Genomic DNA, 19,884 nt, shown 5'->3' with positions numbered 1-19,884 from the left:
CCAAGTGAATGTTAGCATATTATTTCTTAACTAGTTACTTTTTATTATTGTTGTTTTTATATGAGATAAAAAGTAAAACCTTTAAAGAGTAATAGATTAAGTGGCATTTGTGTGGATTTGAGCGGATTCCCTGGCATCCTTTCCTGTGGACCCCGAGTGAGATGGCCACGCCCGTTTTGCCCTTATGACATTAGGAGGCACCAATACCTGACAGGGCATAATCACAGGTGCAGTGAATGCCCCGACTTTTACCACCATTGAGAGAAAAGCAGCCCCTGCAGTTTTGGAGAATACTCCCCGTTTTCTTTTTGAATGAATTTCATGGTATTTCCATGATCATAAAGCCAATGATATATACAACTTGCTATTATACAAATATCAAAATCTCTATTTTGATATTACACAAAATGGAACACTGAAACAAAAGAATAAAATCAATATGGCACCTGAATAGTATGAAATGACTCTCATGAGCTATCAGTTGATCCATGTGAAATTGCCATTATTGGAGATTAAAGATTGTCAAATATTGGCAGTTTCATTTGTGTCAACCTAAAACTTTCTCCCTTTAATATAATGCATAGCTAGCGCAATGCAAATAGATCTGAGGAGGGAAATGGAAAAGGGAACACGAACTCGAATTTACAGCTAGTTACCTTAACTCTGAGACTGGTTGGGGAGGACACCTCAGTTAAAAACTACAATGGGAAGGACACCCTCAGTTAAATACTGAAATGGGAAAAGGTGCCCTCAGTTAAATACCACCATGACAACCTGGACGCCTGCTTTGTGTTTAGGGCCTTGGCTTTAGCATTGCTGGAGGTCGAGACTGCATTCGAGGACAGATGGGGATTTTTGTCAAGACCATTTTCCCAAATGGATCAGCTGCAGAGGATGGAAGACTTAAAGAAGGTAGGAGAAAGCCTCTTGGTAGCCCTCAGGGGTGGTGAGCTTTGACTCCCTGGGAATCTGCCCCTTTGCAAGATGTGAAATGAATATTACAGCAGCTGGGACTATAGGCTTGGGAGTCAAGTAAACCTGGGCTGATTCCAACATTTACCACATCTTGACCTTGGACAATTGACGTAATCTGAGCTTCACTTTCCTCAGTTGTAAACTTGGGGTATTAATAGCTACCTTGAAGAGTTACTGTGAGGATTTAATTAGATATTGCGTGAAAAGTGGCTGGGTATTTTTACTTGGGTCTTTAAATGTCTATCTTGTCCCCTTTGTCCTTGATGTGCTCCTTGCCTTGAAAATTCCTGAGATTTTGTGGTCCTTTCTTGCCTCAGGGCTGGAGTCCATACACATCTTTCGCATTCCCCATAGCACCTACCATTTTGACATGCATAAGCCAGCGCTTTCCCCCCCCCCCCAGCTTTATGAGATGTAATTAACATACAACACTGTAAATTTTAAGGTCTGCAACCTGAAGGTTTGATATGTGTATATATTGTGAAGTGATCGCCACAATAAGGTTAGCTAACACCTCTATCACCTCACATAATGACCTGTTTTGTGTGTGTGTGGTGAAAACATTTAAGATCTATTCTCTGCAGTTTTCAAGTATGTAACGCAGTATTGTTAACTATAGTCACCATGCTATATATTAGATCCCAGAACATACTCATGAATTCGGATTTTTTTTCCTTTTTATTGATATACTTCCTTCATAAAATGATTAAATCACAGTATTTCTAGTTACCTTCAAAAATGCTATGACTGTTCAGTTCATTTGGCCCAAACTGTAGGTCCTATTGCATTAAACTGGCTTTTTTTTCAGTAAGGTGAATTGGAGTCTCTCCTTTTTTATCTTTTTTTATCTACAGGCTTTATCAAAGCCTGTATGCTAATGATAAGACATGACCAGCCTTAATATTTTAATGGCAGAATATTTACTTCTTTCTCTCAGAGGAGGGGGTTAACTCCCAGGTGGTATTTGTGTCTACTTTCAGAACAACGTAAAATTCTAGCAGAGCATTTTTACAGTAGCTGTGCCATGTGTTCACTTGATTGAAATTCATCCTGCAATGCTGGTAGAATGGAGCAAAATGGCAGGAAAAAATCAATAGTTAGGTTAATAGCATTTGATTCTTCCTAATACTTTTTTTCATCTATATTCATTTACAATAAATACAAGTCATTGGACTGGATTTTTCAACCTGTTGAATATCTGTCTTTGTAAAATATTGTGCAATGATGTTTAAGAGGGGTGGCCGGATGGCTCAGTTGGTTAGAGCGCAGGGCTCTCAACAACAAAGTTGCCAGTTTAATTCCCACATGGGATGGTGGGCTGCGCCCCCTGCAACTAAAGATTGAAAATGGTGACTGGACTTGGAGCTGATCTGCGCCCTCCACAACTAGATTGAAGGACAATGACTTGGAGCTGATGGGCCCTGGAGAAACACACTGTTCCCCAATATTCCCCAATTAAAAAATAAAATGTTTAGGAGTATGAGCAATCATTTTAGTGTTTCCATTGTTTTCCCGTGTGGAAACAAACCAAAAACCTCACCTAGTTGAGTAATTGGTAATGCCAGATGATTTTTAAACAAATTCTTTCACTTATTTTACAACTTCAATAATTGCATTAAAGAGAAGGCACGTAACAAATGCGTAGGGAATTGCTACATTTTCAAACTCACCTACAGGATTCCTTGAATCAAATGTACAGTGAGCTCCTGGGATTGGCTGTCCATGAGAGGGGGACATGTGAGTTCTAGGTGAGGGAAGTCCCTCTTCTCTCCTGCACTTGTGTTCATCTGTTCTTCTCTCAGGGGACCCTTTGTAGTGTTTTTGATGAACTGTTATTTTAAAAAACAGACCATGTTACAAGAGTACAAACTAGAAACAAGCTTTAACAAGTCAACAGGATGTCTAAGTTCTTTTATACTCCCCGCAGACACTATCAACAGCTTGAAAAATGACCTGACTACACCTTTTTGGTGTTGGAGATGAGTCCAGGATGTGGGGGGGAAGGGGAGTACCGCATGCACTATTTGACACTGGCCTCCAATAATCTCTCAGATAGAAACATATAGTAATTTGCCAGCTTAATGACTGAGAATCTGGAACAGCATCAATAAGATCAAGCATCTAGACTATTTCTGGAGGTGGGGCTGCCATTCTTAAATAATATCTCACAAGTTTTTTGTCTCTGTTATTGAAACCATTTTCCACACTCTGTGATGATTGTCCAGGCTCAAAGAGCTTGTCTTTCTGCAAATATAGGAGTGGCTTCTCACATGTTGTGTGTGTTCATGCTTCATTGCCAATGAGTTTAAGTTTTTAAACAAAGGCTATGAGGAAAGACTTGGGACTCGGTTTTTACAGTTTGATCTCTAAATGTAGGACATCTGTTATCAAACTTGGCAACGGCTAAAGAATAAGATCGTGATGCTTTCCATAGTTGTTGTAATTAAAAATAGAAATACAGAATTACTGCAAAAGAATATCCGTTGTCATCGATTGTCCCATTTTGCAACATTCCTGGGAGCTAAGCTAATGAAAGTGAATTGGAACAATAAAACATTTTATAGAGTTGTAAATCAGGGACCGTGAGGTGTCCTATTCTATCTAGTACAGACTGAGCAGTTAGATTCCAGTAAATTAAAGCTTGACATTAATGTAATTCTCCTATTTGGTCTCTAGGGGATGAAATCCTAGATGTAAATGGAATACCAATAAAGGGCTTGACGTTCCAAGAAGCCATTCATACCTTTAAGGTAACAACATTCTTATTGATCTCCCTTATCTCCTTATGCTTTTCTTCCTTCATTTCCTTCTGGTTTGGGTTTGGTGATTTTTTTTTCACCCTTTGACATAGGGACAGTCTGAATGTTTTAGCCCTACTTTCTTATTTCCTCAGCAAATCCGGAGTGGATTATTTGTCTTAACGGTACGCACAAAGTTACTGAGCCCAAGCCTCACACCGTGCTCAACACCCACACACATGAGCAGATCCAGCTCCCCAAACTTCAACGCCAGTGGGGGAACCTCAGCAGTAGGCTCAGATGAAAGCATTTCTTCATCCCTGGGTCGGAAGGCCCCTGGGCCCAAGGACAGAATTGTCATGGAAGTAACGCTCAACAAAGGTGATATGCCACCTATTCCTCACTTTCGTTGCAGTCTCTCAATTGACAACTTGTTTTCTGTTTTTATGTTAACTTTTTATCCTTTTTTTCTATGAATTGTTCCTTTGGAACAATCTGCTACCAACAACACATGGTATTCTCTAAGTGGACAGTGGGATCAAAAGTAGAGATTTTAGTCATTCGACGAAAGGGAAGTTACCAGTAACACAAAGTCCTTTAAGCTCTCCCCAGATAAATCATTGTGTGCCAGACTCAAGTTTTTAAAAAAAAAACCACTGACTAGAGGAGTAGTAGATTGGGGGAGGGAAGTTAGCGCTTTGTGAGGGGTATAAATGTCTAACTATTACATTGTTTTGTGTACCTGAAACTAATAATAATAAAAAAATTAAAACAAAACTGTAATAATTATTTTAACAAATATACTTGATTTGCACATGACTTTTTTCACTTACATTAATTAATTGTTCTGTGTTGTGTGTATGTGTGTTATAATGGTGGTAATGCAGTGGGTATGATAGAATATAAAAATAAGTTTGATTAGATTTTAATAATGATTCATTTTTTTATAACTTTGTTTAAGATAAATTTATTAAAAGTTTAAGGATCTAAAAAAAAACCCCACTGACTAGCTTAATTCTAAGGCTAATGTAAAATTATAAATAAAAAAAGATTATAGTTAAGAATACAGTTAACACCAGTAACTAAGTCCTGAGGTGATATCAAATCTTACTGCTTTTCATCTTTGTTTCCTTTTCTTCCCCACCTATTGAAGAGATATGAGGAATAATTAAATAACCAAGAGATTAGCTGCTCAAAAGAGAGGTGAAGAAAACCTAAAGTTGTGTATCCAGAATAAACTATATCACTCCAACTCTGCCTATGTCCAAAAACAGATTTGAGGGGCTGTTTAGACCAAGCGGAAAATGGACCACTGATTAATTCACAGTCCAGAGTTAACCCCTGGTTCTGCCCTGGACTCATTTCATTAACAGAATATGGCAATGCAGACAAAGAAAAGCAGGATTGACTTTCTGAGCCTGGTCAAAAAATGAATGGCTATCGGTCTGAATATACATTAATGCAGTTTCAAATCACTCACACTTCTTTCTTTTTTTGATTTTGTTTTCTTTGCATGATGCCTCTTGCAGAGCCCAGAGTCGGATTAGGCATTGGTGCCTGCTGCCTTGCTCTAGAAAACAGCCCTCCAGGCATCTACATTCACAGCCTTGCCCCAGGATCAGTGGCCAAGATGGAGAGCAATCTGAGGTTTGTGGTAAACCTGATGGTACAGGGTTCTGGCATGTTCGTGAACGTGTGAATACATACACATGTAAGATACCTGCCCTATTACATTCCTTAGTGGGATTCTAAATCTTTTTATTATTTGCAGAAATATAGCCAGGATTATAATTAATAGCATCTCCAAAGATGAAAAGCTAATATAAATGAATTTTGGTTGAATTGCAGAACTCTGAATCTTGGCTTTGCCTACCTATTTTGTTCTATTGGGACATAGACGTTCTGTTTCAGAAACTTGACAAACTACAAATCCATACAGATATTGCTGATTACCTAAATATTTTCTTTCACTTTTATATTCAGTTATGTGAAATTCATAGGAGATGCTAGGAACTGCTCATAATGGTTCAGAATTACTGGATACAAGAGAGTCCTGAAATCATGCCCTTAAATGGGCGGCCTTTATTAATAATTAAGTATAATCCCTTGAACCTCTTCTGTTGTTTCATTCCTTTTTGAGTGGTGATGTCTAGATGCTTACTGCCTGAAATCAGTGTGTGTCTAATTTCTCCGCCCAGCTAGCTGGGTTGTAGCATGGGTGTTCTGTTTATACAAGACATGCCTACGTGTTCTGTTATGTAGTAGTTGCAATGGGCCTGTGCCCACCTAAACTTCACAAGAATGTACATGCATTGCACAAAGCCCTCTGTGCAAACAGTATCACCTTTCTCCCCTATAAGCTTCTAAGTCCTTGGGCAGTTGAAGAATTGTCAAAATGACATTCCTTGAGGTTGCCATTTTTGGGCCCTGTCAATATATTATATTATGTTTTCAGTTAATCATCAGAGTGAATTTCCATATGAAAAAAAAAATTTAGCAAATCATCCAAAGTACATTAAAGAAAATATACTTTTAGAACCCAAGGAAAAAAAATCCTTTAATGACATCCCAAGATGATGTTTCTTTCTTGAATGGTTCCATATGTCTGGAGCCTGCCAAATGAACATTCTTCAAACCCCATATAAAGAGTCTTTGTTCTCTCTACTGAGTTCTCTCCCTGTAATTTCAAGTCAAATGGGCATCTTGTCCTCAATTTCTCATTTGTTCAAATTTGAAACGTTGTTACAAATTCTTGGGTAACCTTTGAGCTTCAGATATTTCCTCCTTAAATTATATTACAATAATCATTTCAAGATGGTAGGAAAAAAGAAATTGATGGTGGTCGAGGAGCTATCACATGATGATCAAAAGGTAGACAGATTTGGGTTCAACAGTGTGTGACATCTGGGTGACCTTTCTGAGCCTGTGGTTTTATCTACATAATGGGACTAATAATACCTATTCAAGCATTGTTATGCAAATTGCTTTGTATAGCACCTCACATATGCTATGTGCTCAAGAAATGGTAGCCTTTGTTGTCATTATCCATTTTATTTAACTTGACTATTTCTGAAAATGCAGGTAGATATGCATAATGACCTTTGCCAATTTAAAATCAAATGTGTTTATGTGAATATGTTGCTCTTTTACAAGTATGCAAAGATGAAAGGATGTCATTTGCTTCTTTCAAGTATTCAGGAAAGATTTCATATTATAAACCTCTCCCAGAGGGAAATCTTGTAAAAAAAGCTAACTGTTACCACAAAGTGTTGATTATGTTGCCTCCCTAGCCGTGGAGATCAAATCTTGGAAGTGAACTCAGTCAATGTTCGACATGCTGCTTTAAGCAAAGTCCACGCCATCTTGAGCAAATGCCCTCCAGGACCTGTTCGCCTCGTCATCGGCCGGCACCCTAATCCAAAGGTGAAGTATTTTATACTGTTCCGAGATTGGAAGGATGGCTTGGCTGCTTGTCCAGTAGTAGTGACACACATATTCCAATGATGACACATCTCTATAGTGAGACAGTTTACCCAGCTAGGGATGGGAATCAGCCTATGGCCACACAGTAAGCCATATCTGTATCCCAGCTGATACCCATGGGAAATGAATCATCAATCTGGACTTCTTTGTCTTTACACTCTTAGAAAATTTTATTGGGCACTTTTAACAATGTTACTGGTGAATTTAAGATTTGGTAGAAGGTGGGAGTACTGGATTCTCATTAACCCCCAGCTGGCTCTTTGATCTCTGGTGAGATACTTAACCTCTTTGGGTTTCTGCATCAAGAAAATCTGAGAGTATTAGACTAGATGATTTGTCTGGGCCATTCCTGACCTGAGCAGAATACTGCAATTAAGGTTTACAAGCCCCTAATTTTTTTTCATCATTGATATCACACTGTTGACCCGTGCTGAACTTCCAGAGTATCGTAGCCCCTGTCTCATTGGCCTCTGCTGTTATTTGGTTATCTCTTCTATACTTGTGCAGTTGCTTTTGATATTTTTTAAGCTCACTACAGGACGTGTAAGCAAGTTCTGAACCCATTTTGTATACTCGATATAAAAATCTTAAAATTAGTTTGTCTCCAACTTTGTAATCAGGTTGTATTTTACAAAATTTGACCTTTTCCTTTTAACAACTCAAAATACTCATTAAGAATGTTAGCTCTTCCCATTCCTATCATATGGCCACCACCCCCACTTGTATTATTTGTGGTGTTATTTGATTATATCCTAAATGGTCCCAGGCTACTGTGCTTGATGGACTTGTATGACATTATAAGAGTAAGAAGTCTGTGCCAAGAGAGCTTGTGGGTCCTCCCAGGTGTCATGTCTGGATTTCTTCAGTGTATAACTTTATGGAATCATTTTTAGTGTCTCCGTGGTCTGTGTTTGTTGTACTGGTTCTCCCGTCTCAAGCTGTGACTCCACGCATTGCTCTGGGAAGGTGATGTCAACTACAGCCTGAACAAAGATAGTCATTAGACTCATTCAACTCCACGACTTTTTATCCCCCAGATTTTCTCTTGTCTGTGTGCATTCTCAAAAATGTCTTATATAAAAATTTCTTAAATAAATATCATCAATATAAAATCAAGTCCAACTTCCACCTTTTTCCTTTTTTTCTACTTGTCACTTCCCAATTTTCTCCTTTCTGTTCTGTAGTCCTGAGACTTTCCCTTAGAGACTGTTCTATTTTGTTCCCCTACTTTCCCCATGGCTCTCACTGGGTCACTTTAAACACGACTTTGCCTTCTAGTCACAGCTAGAGCAGTCTCAGCTCCTTCCTCCAGGATCCTCTCTTGGCTTCCACCACTTACATGGCCACACCTCCTTTCACCTTGGGAAGCAGTCCAGTAAGCGGTGGCCGACCTAGCATGTCCCCCAGCAACATTAGAGAGTTAAGTTTTCAGTGGTTTGCAGTCTAATGGTTTCAAAACATGTCTGACATCAAAATCCATTCCAACATAACACAGGTCATGATTTGTTCAGAGTCCACTTTTTATCTCAGCCCAAAAGCATCTGCCTAATTTGCTAATATAATCAAACCAAAAAATGGCATTCAGTGCAAAGCATAATAATCCTTGATGGGCTATGGTCTATGGTCCCATTGAACACACAGGTTGATTCATGTTTCTAACCACAATAAAATGGTTGTGATGATGGTGATGGAGATATGTCCAGCAAAACCAAATTTCAGTAATTGTTTGACTGGATTTTACGTTTCTTCCGAGGTAAACATGGTGTTCTTAGTTGTAACATCACACTATATTTTTCTTTCGGTCAAAATTCCATTTTATGTTTAATGTATTTTTGTACCACTTAACCCAGCATTTCATGCCAATAGTATATTTTAATACTGAATGTATGTGCTTCCTTAGTTTTCATGTTGTTCCAAGAGAAATACCACAAGGATTTTCTTCTGTTTCTCATAATGACTGGAGCAGTGGCTGCCCTCTTGGGATAGTCAAACCCTCCAGGTCTAGACAAGCTCAGATTTGGACCTGCTTTGGGTAGCAGCTTCTACCTTATCTTAAGTAGAAGAAAGTAATAGAGGCCCGTTTTTAAATGATAGTGGGGCTTTCTGCATGCTTAGAATTATCCAGGAGATCTTTCACTTGTTTCAAACCCCAATCATTTTCCTGCCACTCAGAAAAACAATTGCAAATATTGAAAGTCTAATATCAAGGAAAAAATTGTAACAACTGTTTTAACTGATATTTTCCTTGGCTCTTTTATACAAAATTATTGTTTGCTTTATGAAAGGGTGAAAGTGTGTGTGTGTGTGGGTGTGTGTAAATGTATATGCCTGTATGCATGTATGTGTACATATTTTATTTCTTTTAACACCTCTGGGAAATTATTACATAAAGGCCATGATGTGATTATTATTTATCTGTTAGGTGAAAATGTAATGCTCAATGCTGTATAGAAATATTTATGTACTTATTAAGACAAATTGCTATGCTTAGCCAAATATTATTTATGCTAAATGTTATTTTAGTACACAAAATTATCATTCTAAGTTTAAAATACTCTTACCTTTAAAAAAGAAACTACATAAGTTATGTAATTGTCTTTTAACTATCTCATAGTTTAGTATATATCAGGCTATGAAAAAAATCTTTCCATGAATAATGACAGTTATAGATAACAACTGATAGGGGAAAGAAATCCATGTATCTACCATGATACTAATAAATATCGAAGGAAAAGAAGAGTTACAAAATTACTGTTTTGAAAACTTTGTCATAATAATTGATTCAGGTAAGAATAATCAATGATGCTAAAACCATTGAGGGAAAATATATTAGAGAGCATTTTATTGACATAGTCTCAAACTATCTCCTCACAGATTATTCATTAATGACAAAAAGAAATCCAGTGGAGAAATCTGGTGAACCCCATCCTAATCAAGTCATCAGTTGTCACCAATTATGAAACACACTGACCCTAAGTGCCTCTGTGATGTGCTGAGAAGGAAGTGATTTTTTTCAGTTTTTCTGCAAAAAAAAAAAAGCGTGATCTAAATCTAAGTATGAAGAAACTATTAGACAAATCCTTTGAGGGTTTGAATTGCCCTGATTTCTTTAAAAAATGTCAGTATTCAATATTCATATAATGAAAGACAAAAGCTCAGAATTGTTTTAGCTTAAAGGAAACCAAAGAGATGTGACAACTAGATCCTGAATTGAATTCTGGAATGCAAAAAACAAACAAACAAACAAAAAAACCAGAAAACTATAAAGCATTACTATGCAAAGAAATTGGTCAGTAACAATCCACAGCAAGATAAGGAGCTTACACCAAATGTAAATCAGTTGTATCACCGCACATTGTTAGTTCACTGGACATTTTTTCCCTGGAAGGACATTGTTGATGAAAGAAGCTGGGTATTGTATTGATTTGAATTCTCGAGGAAAATCCTTATCTTAGCACTGGCTGGCATCAGACTTTCTCGGAACTACTTCCAGTTTACAGACACACTTTGAGTAGTACTCCTGAAAGATAGTATTAGGACAATTGGCTAAATTGGAATAGGAAATGTATATTGGAGAGTCATTTATATCAACATTACATTTCCTGAGTTTGTGGTAGTACCAGGGTTATTTAAGAGAATGTTCTTGTTTTTAGGAGATATTTATGTGCTAAATGTTACGTGCTAAAATATTTATGGGTGAAGGCTTATGATGTCTGCAACTAATTCCCAAATAGGAAAAAGTTATAACTGTGTGTGTGTGTGTATGTGTGTGTGTGTGTGTGTGTGTAAAGACAGAGCATAAGTGTAAATGTGGCAGAATGTTAAAAAATAGTGAATCTAGGTGAAGAGTCTATTTTTGTACTACTCTTGCAAGTTTTATGTAGGTTTGAAATTGTTTAAATAAAAAGTTTAGGAAAAAAGAGTTAGAAGTGAGTGTTCTAGAGAGAGGGAGACATCAGCCATGTAGTTGGTAACCATAGCACCCGAATGCTTAATGACTTGGGAACCAGTTGAAGGTCTTGTTTTGAATATATTGTTTAGAGCTGTCCGTTAACCCCGCTCTATTCCTTGTATGTCCTGAGTGATTGCTTCAGAAGGATGATGAGCAAGCATCCTTGGCTCTGTGCTTTTCCTCTTTGTCTGTGCTTAGCCTCTGACTCTGGTTCTAGCTGCTTTTATTGGAGAAAAATAAATAAATAAAACCATCTAATTTGTGCTTTCTTTTGAAAATCAGGTTTCCGAGCAGGAAATGGATGAAGTGATAGCACGCAGCACTTATCAGGAGAGCAAAGAGGCCAGTTCCTCTCCTGTCTTAGGTACTGTAATTGCACATTTTCATAGAACATTCAGAAGAGTCTCTCATTTAGTTCCCCCATGGGGCACTGCTCCATGCAATATTATTGGATTCTCTGTAATTGCCAGGTTTGCAGAAGTAGCTGTCAAAGAGATTCCATCCTGTCTCTTACTTGCTACTTTTGATTTCTGTGGTTATTTAATGTGCTTTATTAAAGTTCTAATCATGCATGCTTCTTAAGATAACTTGTAAAAATGAGTTAGCAGCATTTCATGTGCTTATGTTCAATTCACTGAAATGTTCTAAGTGAAAATGAAGCAACACCAAAATACCAATTGTTTGGTAGATGCAGAGTATTATCTATGCAAAAACCTGGGATTTCTTTACATGAATTAAAAGTTTTAACTTAAGAAAGGTAATAGAGGCTGCAAAAATCATGCTTTCCCTCTTATTAAGTAGAAAAAGTTCAGGCAGAGAGGATTGTGATAGTAAGAATTTCATATGAATTTAAAATAGAAAACATTGCATCAAGTTTTAAAAGTAATATTTCCTGTAGAATGGAAACCTAAAGGGACTCGGCAAACATGTCTGAACTTGAGATATTGCTCAAGATGTTAAGATTTATGTCAGGAGAAAGAGGAACTGAGACATGAGTTACTGGTTGTCAGAGGAAAAGGAAGGCATAGGATTTTTCGGCAACCATGAAACACCCTGATTATTTGCATCCATAACTAATATATTTAAAGTGGGCTCAACCGTAATGGGTTCTTTATTCGACCGCTTATACTCCTGAACTGCCTGAAAGTTCATATGCCTTCCTCTCATAATCCCAACATGTCCCCTCGTCATGTATAAAAGATTTTAGTAAGCCACGATCCTCATGCCCAAGACCTTTGTGCTCATGGCATATAAGTTAAAGTCTCAAATGCTGAGTCTTTTCATCCTTAAACTGAAAACTGAAATAGACATTCCACCCTCTCCCTTTCATGAAAGTCTTTCATGAGTTTCTTGGGTGGTGTTCCTTTGTTCATTGTCCTTCAGTCCATTCAACAAATACCCCTGAGCACTTCCTAGATTGAACAGGCTCGGGAGATGGGATGGGGCTGGGTAGCCAGGTACCAGCCGGCATGCATGTCTGTACTTATGCGCATGGCCAGCCCATCAGTGCCAGTCAAGCAAAGAAGGTTTGTTTAATAGGTTTGGCTCCTCCCGTTTTAGGTAAGGACGTGCCTGTTTGTAAGGATTTGAGCTTCATCATTTTGACAATATGGTAAAATTTTTCCCCCAACAGGTACCCCCTTGATGAGTCCCTCTCTTGTAAAAAAGGTGAGTCAAGATGCACTGCTGCCTTGCCCCGCTTGCCCATGAACAAGTTCCTGGAGCCCATATTTCCGTCTGTGAGGCATTTGGCCACCTTACATAGGAAATGGCCACAATGCTAATTTGAGAACAAATATATAAATCTGTGTTTCTTTTATTAAATATTCATTCAGGAAAAGAACAGAGCAACAAAATGAAAGAACTAAACTGCAGTTTGAAAAAGTTTTCAAAGAGGGCCCCACTTGGTTTTGGGTGGCCTGTGACTTTAAGGAGATGGTGGACTCAGCTGGCTGTTCCTGAACCCCAGGGGATCAGAGTGCAGGATTCAAACTCCCTAGTTTTCTGTCTCATCAATAACCTGAGACAGTGGCTTGGAATTTCATTGTTTTCCTATATCTCTTCCCCAGTGTTTTTCCTGGGAGGGTTAATATATTGCTGAGGTGGCTTTTCAAATCATTGCCAAACATTTGGGGGAAAAAAAAAAAAGTTTTTTTTTTTTTTTTTTTCTTAAAAACCTTGTCTGGCAGCAACCATTGGCTTTTTATTCATTAATTGTTGAATTGAGCCATCCTAAAGTAAATGAAAGTGGTGTTTACTATCACAGCTGTTTCAAATGACCATGGATTAGAACAAAGTGTTCTTGGAAAGAGGGGAAGTAATTACTGTTTCAAATAATCCTGATGCGCCTTGTGAGCCATCCCGCGTTGTCGTCCACAGGATTCCCTGATCTCTGAATCGGAACTCTCTCAGTACTTTGCCCAAGATGTCCCAGGCCCCTTGACAGACTTCGTGGTGGCCGGCTCCGAGGACGAGGATCACGTGGGAAGTGGCTGCAGCACCTCTGAGGACGGCAGCCTGCCGCCTGGCACCTCCAGTAAGCGACTCTGGCCACGCTGGTTTATGTGTCTTGGTGCTATAATACGAAAAGAGAACTGGAAGCGATGGCCCTGGTTGTGTAGAGCCATCTTTCTACCCTGAGTAACTTCAGGAAAATGCAGCCCACTGTTGGCGACTGGCCACTCAGTTCTGCGGTAAATGGGCCAGAGTGTTAAAGATGGCCGAGCCAGACCCCCTCTGAAGGCTGTGTACATGGCGTAGTCTTGAAATTTATGGCATCAATTTAGGTTGGCCTCTTGATGGCATTACGTGTTAGCCCAGTGCCAGAGCCCTTCTCTCCCTAGGCCCTAACTGAATTCTTTTTACGAAGTGGTGAGTGAAAGATTCAGAACTTGTAAGAGACAGTCGTTTAATCTCATTCTCTTCTCAGTGTACTGTGAGATAGTGATCTGATGGGAATCGTACTGACCTCTCAGACTTCTGCTGGTAGGGTTTCCTCTTTTGTTTTCTTTCCGATGCTTGAACAAAAAAATGCCCTTGTCTTAGGAGAGGCAGGTGATGACCACTCTGGCTCTCATTTGGAGCAGCCGAGGAGCTGACTTTTAGTCTCTAACAGAAACATCGCAAGGTGGGAGCATGTGTAATTGTTCATGACATTGAGCAAGGTGTGAAGAGTGCCGAGCAGCCGTGCTTTCCTTCCCTCCCCTGGTTGGAATTTATTCATGGATTATTACCACAGGCTTCACTGTACCACACACTCTAGGAAGTTACAGGCCCATTAACCAAGCCCCCTTTTTTGCAGCTAAAGGAAGGCCCTCAGGTGATGAGAAGGCCCGGGCATGTGGCACTGGTTGGTCCCCGGGCATCCGCCTAAAGGGGAATTCTCAGCAGCAGCATCTAGAACCCCAGCCATGTGTTAGACATCCTGGGTGGTGATGGATTATCCATTTCTGTCTCTAAACAGCACGCACGTTTAAGCTAAACAACCCAGAGGTTGAGATATAAGCAGTAACAACACAAAAAGGGGGGACAACAGGAAAAGGAGAGGGAAGCTGGCTGTCTACTCTGTGCAGGTCCCAAGAAGCCATGTCGTTGAAGCCTGGAGCCCAGTGGCCAGAGGGTATTACTAACAAATGTAGAAATGCTCAGGGGTTAAATTGTAAGATCAGGCCAAGTGGGAAACTATTTCATTTGACTTTTCTTTCCCCTCCAGCTCACAAGGAATCAGGAAAAGCCAGGGCCAACAGCCTCGTGTCTCTAGGAAGCCAGCGGGGCTCTGGGATCTTCCACAAGCAGGTGACAGTTACCAGACAAGCCAGTCTCCCTGGAAGCCCTCAGAGCCTCCGAAACCCTCTCCTCCGCCAGAGGAGGGTGGGCTGCTATGATGCCAACGATGCCAGTGATGAGGAAGAATTTGATGGCGAAGGGGACTGCATTTCCCTCCCAGGGAGCCTCCCAGGTCCCGGCAGGCCTCTGACAGAGGACAACCCTAGGCATGTCGTAACGACCTCTACCAAGGTCACGGGTATCAACAACCAAGGGAGACATCCCCAGAAAACACTGGTCAGCAAGGCCTCCTCGGTGCCTCTCCTTGGCAGCTCATTGGACTTGGAGGAGAGTGTCCCAGGGCGCGTGGGGGTCTCTCCTTCTCATGCAGCCAACCTTCTGGCCTCTGCAGAGGCCCGCAAGGGTGGCCCTGGCTGCTCGGGGAGGAAGGAACTCTCAGGATCACGGAGTTCACCCAAACTGGAATACAAATCTGGTACCCAGAGTCTGGCGAGCATAGACAGCCCCAGTTGCCCCCAGCAGAAGATGGAAAGCCTGGGGTCCAGGCACAAACCAGTGGCCAGGGTCAGCCCACACTGCAAGAGGCTGGAGGCAGAGTCCAAGCCCAGCGGCTTGGAGACAGTAAACCTGACTGACGGAGCTAATGACCCAGATGGTCTGGACTCTAAAGTCAAGGCCACTTCAGTCCAAGAGACCATGACTGGTTTTCGACCAGATGGAACTGTGGAGCAGGTAATGGATTTTCTCTTAGTTACTTGGAATCTAAGTGAATATTGTGTGGATGAATTTGAAGTGTTATAAGGCATAAGATAATCTGCCTGGAAGAAAGAATGATTGGAGACTTATCTTTTAACAGTCATTCATTCCAGTCAATACACAGACTGCTTGGGAGCCTGTTCATGTATCAGCAGGTTGGTAGGGGAAGGTGCCCACGTACTAAGTCATAGATCATTTGGCCAAAAGATGTAATCGCTGTCTTTCCTGTACACGGGCCTGTGGTGGGTGATGGGAGGGCAGTGCGAGGCAGGTGAAGGAAAACCCTGGGTCTAGTACGAGCTTCCTCGCTGACTAGCTCGGTAACCACTTGGGCCAGTTATTGAAACTTTCTGAGGCACTGTAGTCTGGACTGTAAAGTAGGGATGCTGCTGTCTGCCCTGATCATCTGAGTTGGGGGGACTATCAAATGTAGGGTAACAGTGATTATCTCCTACTGATAAGCTTCTGAGTGATCCTTATTTTTTCAGACTTTCTACAGTGATTATGTGTAATTAAAGGTACTCATACCCTTGTTGTATCACATGAAAGAAACTTATAATGCACCACAGTCAATGCACGTTAATATTATTTATGTTACTACTTGGTTACACCTATGTCACAAAGGCCCAGAATTACCAAATCACTCGTTTTTAAAAAATTCAGTATACCTCCATTTTAGCAAGGAGAGTAAGAGAAACTAACACTGTTCACCAACTTCTCAACTTAAAGGATTTCTATCTAAGCAAAGAATCTGAGGTGACTTGTGGGGCCATATGTATAAAGATATATGTTCAAGTGATTTATATAAACATATGTGTAAATAGACCCATAAAATAAAAAGTCATAAAAACTATACTAGGAGAAGGGGTTTTGCTAACCTTATAGAAAAAATAGAAACACACATCTTTTTCCCCTCCCCCTAAAAAATCATTACCTCCAACTAGCACATGTGTTTTAAAATGTAATGTTCAGCTAATGGGTAAGCACTTTTTTAAATAGTATCATCTACAAATATTGGATTGGCGTTTTTATTCATAATAATTTATATCTATTAAAATAAGGGCTTTTGTCATTGTGAATCAGTATTCCCAGTAAGAACTTTGAGCAGCATTTAAAACTTTTGTAAAAAAGAATTTTAATTTTTCTCATAAAAATTTCAGTTCTAAAATTTGATTTGATTTCTACATGAGAAAGAAAATAGAATGCATTGACATAAAATATTTACCCTCAAATATTGGAAGCTAAAAAAAAAATCTTTCTCTTTTGGTAAATGGCTTGTCCTCTACTGTTTTTATTTAATACTTATTAAAATAGAGAGGAAATTCACATAACATAAAATTAAACATTTTGAAGTGTACAATTCAGAGGTACTTAGAGGTAGTGGTTGTACAGTATTGTAAATGCACTATCTAGTTCCAAAACTCTTATACTGTTTTTATATTATATCTATGCCTTACTGGTAAATAGAAGATTAACTGAGTTAAATAAACCCGTATAGATTTCCCTCAATAGATAATTGACATTTTACTAAATGATTTTTTTTCTTTTTACAAGAGTAGCTGTAAGACACTATTTCACCTCTTCCCTCTGCTGCCACCTTTGGGCCACATTATGACTCTTTAACTCAGAGGGTAAATTTCAAATCTGATTTAACGTTTTAGCAAGTTTGTTTTAAAAAATCCTTTTTAAATTTGTTTTAAAAAAATATTTTAGATAGAAGAAAGGAAGATAAAATAATTGACACTTGACTAAAGTGAAATTTTGAAATATTAAATGTCAATTTCATTTATCTCCCTAACTACAAACTGAGGAGCTGATTTTACAGTCTTGGATATCACTGTGCAAGATAATAATATTACCTTAACATCTATAAAGCCTTTCATATGATGCCTGTTTTTATAACTGTTAACTCATTTAATCTTTTATTTAAAACTATGAGTTAGACAGGGCAAATCTTATCATACCCATTTTTCTCCAATTTCTTAAATTGTGGTAAAATACGCATAACATAAAGTTTACCATCTTTACCATTATTTAGTGTACAGTTGAGTACGATTAATACAGCCATACTATTGTGCAACCGTCACCACCACTCATCTCCAAAACTCTTCATCTTATAAAATGGAAACTCTATATCCATTAAACAATAACTCCCATCCCCTCTCCCACCAGCCCCTGGAAACCACCATTCTGCTTTCTGTCTCTATTATTTTGACTACTCTAGGTACCTCATGTAAGTGGAATCATATAATGTTTGTCTTTTTCTGACTGGCTTATTTCACTTAGCATAGTGTCCTCAAAGCTTATCTATGTTGTAGCATGTATCTGAATTTCTCTCCTTTTTTATGGCTAATATTCCATTATATGTATATACACATTTTGCTTACACATTCGTCTATCAACGGACACTTAAGGTGCTTCCACATTTTAGCTATTGTGAATAATACTGCTATGAATATGGGTATACAAATATCTCTTCATGACCCTGATTTCAGTTCTTTTGGGTATACACCCAGAAGTGGGACTGCTGGATCATATGGTAGTTCCATTTTTATTTTTTGAGGAACCTCCATTCTGTTTTCCATAGCGGCTGCATGGATTTATGTTCTAACTGTACACGAGGGCCCAAATTTCTTCACATCCTCATGAACCACTTGTTATTTCTGGTTTTTTATTATAACCATCCTAAGGGGTGTGAGGTGATATCTCATGGTGGTTTTGATGTGACTTTCCCTAATCACCCACATTAGTTAAACCGAAGCATAGGAAGAGTGATAGGACCGTACAATTTCTAGTGGACCATAAACCCAGAATCTGGATTATGTGGCTCCTAGTCCCGGGCTCTGAAATTTTCCCAAACCAGCTTTCTTCTATATATGATGTCTTGATATGCAGAAAACCTGAACGCTACTGACAGTGACTTGCTGTTGTCATTGTGCCAGGAATCTCCGGGAAAGCTGACCATCAGGGATGGGTCCCACCGAGGTGCTGGCCGCCTCACAGAGAACCTGCCCAAAGCTGCACCAGACCGGGGGCAACAACCTGGGACAGGTAAGATTTTTATCATGTGGTATGTTTCAAGATGGGAGGGCAGAAGTTACCCTAAGAAAAACGTTCCATGTGAAGAATTTTTTGGGGGGCGGGGGATGACTCTTACACAAGTTAATTTTTAAAAGCCACCTGCGTTTAAGAACTTTACTAGATCACTGTACCTAAACTCAGTTTTTTTCAATTATTTTTTTTATTTTTTAATTACAGTTGACATACAATATTATCTTAGTTTGAGGAGTACCACGTAGTGATTAGACATTTATACACCTTATGAAGTGATCACCCTGATAAATCTAGTACCCATCTGACACCATATATAGTTATTACAATATTATTGACTATTGACTATATCCCATCTACTGTATTTTACATCCTTTAGACTGTTTTGTAACTATCAATTTGTACTTCTTAATCCCTTCCCCTTTTTTACCCACCTCGACCCCCTCCCGTCTGGCAACCACAAAAGTATTCTCTGTATCTATGATTGAGCTCTTACTTTTAATTATTTATTTATTTTAAGATTTTTTTGTTGGGGAAGGGGAACAGGACTTTATTAGGGAACAGTGTGTACTTACTTCCAGGACTTTTGCCAAGTCAAGTTGTTGTCCTTTCGATCTTACTTGTGGGGGGCACAGCTCAGCTCCAGGTCCAGTTGCCGTTGTTAGTTGTAACTGGCAGCCTTCAGCGTTAGGAGCACGGAGCTCCAACCGCCTGAGCCACCGGGCCAGCCCCTTAAACTCATACTTTTAATTCCACATAGAGTGCATGCATTTTCATTCAGCCAACACGCCTTACCCATTTTGTGATATGTACCTTAGTAAATGAGACATGAGATGAAAGGAAAGGACTTCCCACGCTTCAGAATCTCAACACTCTGCTTTTGTGAAATCACATGCGCTGAGAAATGACAGAAAGAACCTCAACAGACGACAAGTAAAAAAAAAACAGTTTTTTACCTCATGCATCCACAGAAAATATTTGAGCAGCTTGTTGAGGTCAACGAGATGCTCCCAGGCCTGCATGACTGGCACCAGCCCCGACAAGCAGTCCGAAGCACTGGTGACGTAAATGACAGCATACCTGTAACCTGCACTAGTTAGGGAGCTGCAGTGGTATATCCTCCATGTCCTTCTGCTCCTGTGG

At 39.4% G+C, this 19,884-nt stretch overlaps 1 protein-coding gene across 5 annotated transcripts in view; it reads left to right on the top strand.

Moving 5' to 3' along the window:
- The window catches only part of PDZD2 (PDZ domain containing 2), a 331,805-nt gene that overhangs the window by 291,456 nt on the left and 20,465 nt on the right, over window positions 1-19,884 (top strand). For all 5 annotated transcript variants that reach the window (XM_019737274.2, XM_019737273.2, XM_019737275.2 and 2 more), the window contains 10 exons: window positions 798-912; window positions 3,652-3,725; window positions 3,869-4,094; window positions 5,243-5,360; window positions 7,004-7,136; window positions 11,431-11,512; window positions 12,782-12,816; window positions 13,528-13,684; window positions 14,861-15,666; window positions 18,633-18,741. In XM_019737274.2, coding sequence (XP_019592833.2) covers window positions 798-912; window positions 3,652-3,725; window positions 3,869-4,094; window positions 5,243-5,360; window positions 7,004-7,136; window positions 11,431-11,512; window positions 12,782-12,816; window positions 13,528-13,684; window positions 14,861-15,666; window positions 18,633-18,741 — 1,855 coding nt within the window. The remainder of the gene's footprint in view (window positions 1-797; window positions 913-3,651; window positions 3,726-3,868; window positions 4,095-5,242; window positions 5,361-7,003; window positions 7,137-11,430; window positions 11,513-12,781; window positions 12,817-13,527; window positions 13,685-14,860; window positions 15,667-18,632; window positions 18,742-19,884) is intronic.

The sequence above is a fragment of the Rhinolophus sinicus genome, linkage group LG03 (genome assembly GCF_036562045.2).
Source record: "Rhinolophus sinicus isolate RSC01 linkage group LG03, ASM3656204v1, whole genome shotgun sequence".
NCBI classification, from domain to species: domain Eukaryota; kingdom Metazoa; phylum Chordata; class Mammalia; order Chiroptera; family Rhinolophidae; genus Rhinolophus; species Rhinolophus sinicus.
The sequence above is the reverse complement of the archived record's forward strand: the minus strand, read 5'-3'. Positions and strand labels throughout refer to the sequence as shown.